General features: G+C 37.9%; 2 protein-coding genes across 2 annotated transcripts; both read right to left on the bottom strand.

The window, feature by feature from the left end:
- Nucleotides 1–614: 614 nt before the first annotated feature.
- LOC111406998 lies at nucleotides 615–2,278 on the bottom strand. Its single transcript, XM_023036342.1, has 4 exons — nucleotides 1,484–2,278; nucleotides 1,202–1,399; nucleotides 1,002–1,129; nucleotides 615–925 (listed from the first exon to the last, which is right to left on the bottom strand). The coding sequence occupies exons 1-3, from the start codon at nucleotides 1,636–1,638 to the stop codon at nucleotides 1,006–1,008; spliced, it is 477 nt and encodes a 158-aa protein (XP_022892110.1). The 5' UTR covers nucleotides 1,639–2,278; the 3' UTR covers nucleotides 615–925; nucleotides 1,002–1,005.
- A 2,902-nt stretch (nucleotides 2,279–5,180) lies between these two features.
- Nucleotides 5,181–6,675, bottom strand: LOC111405930 (NAD(P)H-quinone oxidoreductase subunit N, chloroplastic-like). Its single transcript, XM_023035046.1, has 4 exons — nucleotides 6,168–6,675; nucleotides 5,781–5,897; nucleotides 5,598–5,683; nucleotides 5,181–5,499 (listed from the first exon to the last, which is right to left on the bottom strand). The coding sequence occupies exons 1-4, from the start codon at nucleotides 6,552–6,554 to the stop codon at nucleotides 5,445–5,447; spliced, it is 645 nt and encodes a 214-aa protein (XP_022890814.1). The 5' UTR covers nucleotides 6,555–6,675; the 3' UTR covers nucleotides 5,181–5,444.
- Between the last annotated feature and the right edge of the window lie 1,822 nt (nucleotides 6,676–8,497).

Genomic DNA, 8,497 nt, shown 5'->3' with positions numbered 1-8,497 from the left:
ATGGGGTTAAATGGCCCAAAATCGGGCAGAAATATCAAAAGAAAATGTAAAGCAGTTAAATGCCTGAACGATTGACGATTAAAAGATGAACGTCAATAAATGCACAAAAATCTAAAATAATTATTCATTGACAATGATGGCTCCTGTTATATCAGTACAAGGTTACAAAGGGAAAGTCAAATGCGAAATTACAAAAAGAAAAGTTAAGGTAATATACGTCCTAATTACAATTCGCCCCATACCGAGCGAATTCTTTCCCTAAGCTTCCCCCAGTCTTCGTTCTATCGAGAAGAAGTGATGTTCAATTCAGCCACAACATCATCATCAACTTCCAACTTCTTGTACTACTCGACCAAAGACTTAGCTCGCTCAATTCCTTGGGAGGCATTATGCTTTTTAGCAGCCATTCTCGCCTTGCAGTCATCCATCTTGGCTTGAAGCTCCTTCATCTGAGCAGCCAAACTAGTCATCAAAGAGTCTTCAATCATGATTTCAGAAGAGATTTCTTTCAACTCATCCTCAGCTTTGTTGATCTCCAGAAGCAAAGACTCTTTTTCAGATACGGTGTGAAGATATTGAGTATTTTTGGCCTTCAGTTCAACATTCTTGGCCAGCAAGGAGAAGACTACGGAATAGATAACTTTCAACGTCGCTTTAAAATCAACAGAAAGATTGAGCGACGGAAGTATCAGCGCTTGCTCCATTTTTGCATTCAAATGCTAAGCTTATCCTTATGCCTAGCAGTACTAGCCTTACCGATGTCCATATCCATGAAGGACACATACTCAAATATCGACTGCTTGAGGAACTTCATATCATCCTTTGAAGAAGCAGAAGGACAATTGGCTGAAGTAGGGCGAGATGTTTTGACTTGTCCCCAGGAAGCCAACAAGTCTTGAATGGAACGCACAATTTTATCAGCATCCTACAAAGAAAATCGCCAATATTGAAGGCTTTCACTACACTAAACAAAGTGAAGGTAAAGGTAAAGCAAAGATTACCTCATCAGCAATCTTGGAAGGTAGCATATCTCCAGCCAAATCTGCCACCTCTAGCTCCACCATTTGTGAGGACTTCCCCTTGTCTAAGCGAGAAGACCTTGCCGCAACGGGCAAACTCATGAGAACATCTGCAGAACTCAAAAGACAACAAGTCAACACCAATAGCACAAGCAAAGGTAAAGCATCAAAAAACGAATTACCTTCTGCTTCGACGTTTGGGGGTCAACGCCCTGGGAAGAAAGTGGCTCGTCCATTGGTTGTGATGAAAATTCTGGGACTGAAGGTTTCTCTTTAAGCATAGCCCCTTCATCAGCAGGTTTGGACGAATCAGCCTCAGCAGAGGATGATGGAGCAGGAGCTGCCAATACCAAAGCCTTCTAAGGAGAGATTGAACTTTTCTGAGAGGTCCAAATAAATTATCAGCACATGGAAAAACCTCAAGTATAGAAAGTTATGCTTATGAGTAAACCGCGTTTAATTACCTTCCTCCTGACGATGAGAGGGGTATCATCATCATCATCAGCATCATCTTCCAAAATGGAAGACGCTGAAACTGTCCGTTTGCAGCTTGGGGCACTTTTAGCTGTAGTGGGCTTGGCAGGAAGAGAAGTCGATGGACGGGCAGATTGTTTAGCATGAGCAGAAGAAGAGGGACTTCTAATGGACACAGGAGTGACCAAAACAGGAGGGGTGGAAGAAATGTTTGGCTGGTCTAGTGAATGGAAAACATGATTGGCATCAGTCGCGAACAATCTACGTTTCACTGACGGCTAGAGTCGTTCAAAAAGAGGATGGATGACACGGCTAGGATTGAAGGGGGCTAGTGAGAAGTTACTTGTCAAAAGAAGGTTGCGAGCATTTATAGCCTCCGCTTCTGTTTTATTAATAGTGTGGAAGCGGTCTATCAAATTCCTTAAATAGCAAGGAGGAACGGGCCAAGTTTGGCCAAAACCAAGTTGGCGAGCAAAAAATTAAGGAGTATATATCTCTACCCCAGCCTTGGCATTAGTCCTAGTCAAAATATCATGGAACAACTCCCTCCCGGTCAAAAACTGAATCCAAATAAACAAGGAAGTGTTCGCATTATCCAGAGTGGATGGGGGTTGCACATAATCTGGAGTCAAAAAGGGAGGAAAAGGAAAGAAGGAAAGGATTGAATCCAAAGTATAAAAGAATGAAAAAATGTCCATTCTGGACACATTTATAGGAGCCAGGGGCTCAATGGCTAGCCCGTAACAGCTAGCAGAAGGGCTGAAAAAAGATGGAGCACCAAGCGATGGAAAATAAACTCTCAACCACATTTGAGCGAACCAAAGAGGTCCACTACCAGTGGGAGATGCACCATTCTTCAATTGGGATTGAAGAGAAGTCATGCCTCTATAGAGGGGAGCTAAAAAGAAAGAACATAAATTCAGAGGCCTACCACGCGCTAATTCGTGCGCTATGGGTAAATAGCTCAGGGAGGGCTTTATGCTTAGCACACACAAAATGTATTTACAAAGCTAAATTAAAAGAAAGGCCACTCGCTCAGTATGGGAAGGCTCAGCGCTCGAGTGGTTATGAAGGGTTTGCAGACTTGAATAAGACTCGGTAAGGCCTTTACCAAATTTTGGAGCGGCACCAGAAATCAGGATACCAGGGAAAATGGTATCGCCCAAAGGTGGCAGATTTACTAGGGCCCTAATATCCCTTAAGGTAATGGACATGGGACCAAGAGGAAAAATAAAGGTATTATACTCAGAAGACCAAAAACTTAAAGCGATTGGAAAAAGTACTGGGTCAAAAATAGGTGGTTGAAGAGAGATTTCTAACAAATCAGAAATCCTAGCATTATCAAAAATTACCTTAGTAAGACCATGGTCCACAAGGCGAGTATGCCATCTACGAAAAACAACATCAGATTTAGGTCAAGTGTGAATACCTCTTTCGCGGAGTGGCCCTAGCGGCAAAGATTTTAGAAACGGAGGGCCATGAGTACAAGGAAACAGCTGACCGATATTCGCTTGCTCGATGGCCTCGGCATTGTTGAATGAAGGACCTAGATAGAACTCATTGAGTTTGACATTGGCCGGTGCAAGAAAGTTCGGAGTTACATATGGCCGAGTAAGGAGTTTCTAAAAGTCTTTGAAACTAAAGGAGTCACCAGACTAAGATTGTGAAGCAGCCATTAGGGACGAAATAGAGTTCTGCAGAGTTACGTAACAGAGAAGTAAGGAGATGAACAGTAATAGTGCAAGAGAAAGGCGCGAAAAAATGAGGCGTGATTTAGTGGTGCAATGAAATAGCGTATTTGGGGGTTATAAGGGTTTGCAAACGTCGCACCTTTTCAGGCTATGGAAGAAAACAATGATTGAAATTCTTGGAAATTTCGAATGTTGCTGGGAAACACAAAGTGAATATGGCAAAAATCAATAATTGATATTAATTCAGCCATATTGGGGGGTAATTGTTGACACACAAAAAGTTCAGCCCAACTTGAATAGCCCAAGGAATGAAGCCCAATTGGAAGATTCCTAAAATCAAATAGCCCAAAGAACGATCCAGTCAGGCAATGCAGGATAAAGACCCAAATAAGGAAGACCATGAATACGGAAATACCATCGTCCAAGGTTGCAAGTCGCCCAAGATTTAAGCGAATGAATTGCCATGCAGTCGTCCAGAGCTGTGACTCTGCTCTCGTCCAAATATTCAAGTCGCCCAACATCTTAGCAAACATAAGAAGTTATGGTTACCCAAAAGTGCAGTTAATGAAGCAGTTATTAGGTAGTCCTATCACGATCCACGATTCAAGGAATTCAATTGAAGATGGTTGAACGACAAAAGTAGTGACGGCAGTTAAAGAATGCAGTTCCATGACAAGTTGGCCACTACAAGTAAAATGAGCAGTTATAGAGCGATCAAGCAGTTGATCACGAAGAAATCACCCAGGGAGTATAAAAGGAAGAAAAGACATAGAGCAAAAACTCTGAATCAAACACTCTCAAACAGAGAATATGTAACTTTCAATTTCTTAGTTTAGATTTAAACACTTCTTTTACAGTAACTCGTGTGCTTGCACCCCTTGGAGGCATTCTGTTTTTGCTTCCCAATTGTAAAATCATCGCCAATAAAAAAGCCCATTTTTGGGACTTTGTCTTAAAAGGTTTGTCCCTTACACAATCGTCTTATCCCTTTTTAATTGTTAGCGACTAACCCGCGCGAAACACTCCTGTTTCATGATATATATGAATATGGTTTGGAGTAATGCAATTTAGCAATGCAAGTGTTATAACATCAATTTAAATGGAATTAAATGAAAAATACAACTACCACATAACATCACCTGTATTGATATTATAATGGTGCTTGATAGCACTATTTTTTTGTCCGATTTTGTAAGTGATTTTATTGACAATTTGTCCACCGCCAGCCTAATTCTTTCGACGATATGTCATTGAACTGTGGGATGCATACTCTATCGGTTCCCAGTGGAGCTCTGGGATGGGGACACAGCTTCTGCAATCTAAATACCAACTAGTAATCGGATGACATTGAAGTTCGAAACGGATTCCAATCGAGAGAAAACTTTTCTATTGGTAGCCATTACAATTAAACTATAAATTTGTATTTTTTAAAATTATTTTTTACATTTCTTAAAAATCAATGATTTTATTGTCAATTTAATTATTTTTCATTCATTTATGATTTACAAATCAATTGTTTTTTTAATTTTATTTTATAAAATTGTAAATATTCATCAATTAACGTGTTTTTTGATTTGTCCTCTGATTGTAAATATTCATAAAATAGATAGATATTGCTCCTTTAGTGTTCAATCCTCTATTCATTATTATATTACTTGTTATCGACATTCACTCGAAATGAAACCGACAATAGTAAGATTCATAAGCTCCTCTTTAATTTATATTAATATATATTTCACATTGTGGTCCTTTAAATTAAAAAAAAAACGTAAATCAATTAAAAATTCAACCTATCCCCACTTAAATTCAAAATCGAAGTTTTCATATTTTCAATAGCTCTGTTATTTTTCAAGAGTTCTACAACATGTATAGAACAATTTTTTACAGATACCTTACAGAGTACACACAACATGGGGTGGGTGGGTTATTTTTTGAATTATTTTACTCACATCTCCCCATGTGAGTATCTGAAATTCTTCTGTAGGGGAAAATTTCCCATTTTTCAAACACCAACATTGCTTTTTCTTTGGACTCACCAACTAAATTCATCGAGTGAAAAAAAAAATTAAATCTAAATTTGGTACAATTTTTTTTTTCTTTTCATTTTTTACCATATATTCTCTCAATAATATAATTTACAAGTTATACAAATCGTGATGCGAAAAACTGCTCTGTGGTACCTGGACAAGCGAGGGGCTGAAGGTATTTTTCCATCTGTTGCATTCTTGGCTGTCATTTAATCATTTCGAATAGAAGATCATCAATTTGCTGGCAGTCCTGCAATTTCTTTGAGTGGTTTCCACATAAATTTTCTCCTGCAAATATATGAATTTGATTAAGTGATTCTTAAAATGATTAGAAGGTAAATGTTAAGTCTCAATGTATAAAAACAAAAAAAGAATAGATATTATACCAGTTTCCACATTCTGCTATCACCCTCACTCTAGGCCTTAGTGAGGGAAGTAATGCAAGAAACTGCAATTCTGCCTTCGACAAAACCTGGCAAATGTCGAATTTACAAAACTTAACAACATTGGACAAATCGTGCATTTTTAACCAAGTGAAGAGGTACAAAATTAATCAAAGTTATCGTTACCTTCGCTTCAATGATCCAAACCGCTAGTCCTTTGGCGTTTGGTGGAAGCAGAGAGAGCCTGTAATCAACTTCTGGTGGGAAATACCATCTGGCTATCGGCTGTTTCCCTACGTGAGCCTGAAATATACTAATGGTGTATTAATTCTACATACTATTAGAATAAAATAATGCTATTTGTAATCAGCGAATACAGTAGTCACCTTACGTGACATCCTATATATCAACTTTGTTATTTGAGACGTTAATTTCTGCAATTTTGATTCCTTAAATAAAAAGTTAATGCCTCCAATATCAAGATGTCACATATATCGACTATTGCAGTCGTTGACTATGAATAACATTACTCATAAGAATATCATACTTCGGTTACACGTTTCAATTGCTTACAGGACAAACAGGGTGAAACTTGGTGAGAGTGGCTTCAGGATCACCAAGGCCACGGGCTGAGAGGTCCAAGAAGTGGTAGCCTTGGTACCGAAGCTGGTTAAGGTACCGGCCCTCGTACCCACCTTCGTGTGGTGAGTAGATAGCCAAAGCTTTGTGCTCTTCGACGTCTAACAACCACTGTCCCAAATCAAACTTTACAAGATCTCCTCCAATGAAGTCCTCTATTCCTATGTTACATCTCACCACTGCCAGGCGCCTGCCTCTTCCTTTGGACGATCCCTTCTTTTCGATTGCCACTGAACTACTCGATGAACTGTAAAATGATAGATTTTGACGTAGACGAGCAACTGAAGGTAGCAACGATCCGTGATATGCTGCAGTTGCCATTTCTGTTCAATGCTTTATCTACAGCATATAAAGAGAAAGTGCCATTAAAAAATTTAGATGAAAATTGAAGCGAATAGATTGATGATTCTGTCAAGTCAATTTAAGACCATATGATGGAAAGAAGATAAGAGAGCATATATAGCAAATGATATCCACACATGTTTTGTGGACTCTAAACTAAGATGGAATCAGCCCCAACTCCCTCGTTTTTCTGTAGTTTTTTTTCCTTTGAAAAAGCTTTCTACAAAATTGGTTGACCGAAATTCGAGCAAATGGAACATAGTATTATTCAAATTATTCACTACAACATGGACTTGGTTTTACAAAAATTAATGTTATGTAACACCAGACTAAGTAGTAACATATGCACATTATGTAATATACCCAATTAAATGTGGGATATGTGCTGAAATGTGCAGCATAAAAAGAAAAAGTTAAAGAAAACAAAGGAAAAATCATTGCTAAATGTTTTGAATCTTCGATCAGTGCTATTTGTGACCGTTTCTTCAAGATGAAAAAACCCATTAAATTTTGGTTTAATTATGCAAAACACCTACTTTTGTTAAAAATTCGAATATACCCTCATCATTTTTCAATCATAATTATCCATTTTTATCAAGCCTTTAACAAAATTCACCCAATTAATAATAAATTCCAATTTTTATACGCCCTATTTTTCCCACCACCAACCCCTAAACTGCTTTTTACTAATATCAGCCCCATCACCATTCACCACCCCCCTTAGCAGCCACCATTATCATCGCTATCACAACCGATGAAGTCATCTCCGTTGCTTGGAAGATGGTTGTATTATTGGGAGCTTGATGTCAATTGTCATGAAGCAGTGATGGTGGAAGGTGCTGATTGACATTGTTTGGATTATTTTTCTTTTTGTTAAGACTTGTCAAGTTTTGGTGGTAATAACACGTGTGCTGCCTACAAATAACACACGTATTACCTAGTGACAACGGTAAATTTTTTAATAAAAAAATAATAATATGATAACATAGCATGTTACTCATGTGAAACATTGTTTTTCTAACATATATGCTACACTAATTTTTTTCCTTCTAAAAAACTGATTTTATTTTAACGATCCAATATAAGTAGTACATTAACACTTGTTACTCTAATCCGTAATAGATAAATAACGTTAACTTTTAAATAATGAGATATATTAAAATAGAATATAAAAGAATGATAGATGTAAAATACTTATTTTTAATGGAAAAGAAAATAAGTATTTTGGACAAAAAATTAATATAAGGGGGTATTTTTATTGGGTTATGCTTGTGGGCACCGACACCTCGACCAATACCGAGGTGCCGTGTGTCCGTTTTGTACACCATGTTGGATACCATGGTGTACCACTAGCATTATTCATTTTTATTAGAGCCAGCCCGCCATTCCCCTGATCCGACCCGCCTTAGACGGGGTGGCAGGGGGGGAGGTGGCTTGCCCCGATTTTATTTTATTTTTTCCTTTCACTTGCTAGAGTTTAACTAGAGCAAGTGAAGTGAAGATGACGAGTCCTGTATACTAATTACCAAGTTGAAATTTGTTGGGAAAATTGGGTGATTTGTATGTATACTTATTTAGGGTCTGTTTGGGAGCGATTTCTCTCCCAAAAAATTGATTTTTTTACCGTTATTTCACTATTTCAACCGTCATATTTGACTTTTTCTCTTACAGGTGGACCCCACTTTTCTCCTAATAGTTAAAAATTAATTCTCAAAATTATTCCCAAACGGGCTCTTAAAAATTAGAATAATCAATTAAATGATATAAACGTAATTCAACAATAATATAAAATAAATAGAGAGTTAGAAAAGCAAGCTTTGTGAGTTGCATTGAAGACGCAGTCCTAAAGTCGTGTTGCCTTCCCTTCGTTTGAGATTCTTTCAACACTACACGGCTCCAAAATAAAACTCATGTGACTTCAC

This window comes from Olea europaea, chromosome 12, assembly GCF_002742605.1.
Source record: "Olea europaea var. sylvestris chromosome 12, O_europaea_v1, whole genome shotgun sequence".
Lineage (NCBI taxonomy): Eukaryota > Viridiplantae > Streptophyta > Magnoliopsida > Lamiales > Oleaceae > Olea > Olea europaea.
The sequence above is the reverse complement of the archived record's forward strand: the minus strand, read 5'-3'. Positions and strand labels throughout refer to the sequence as shown.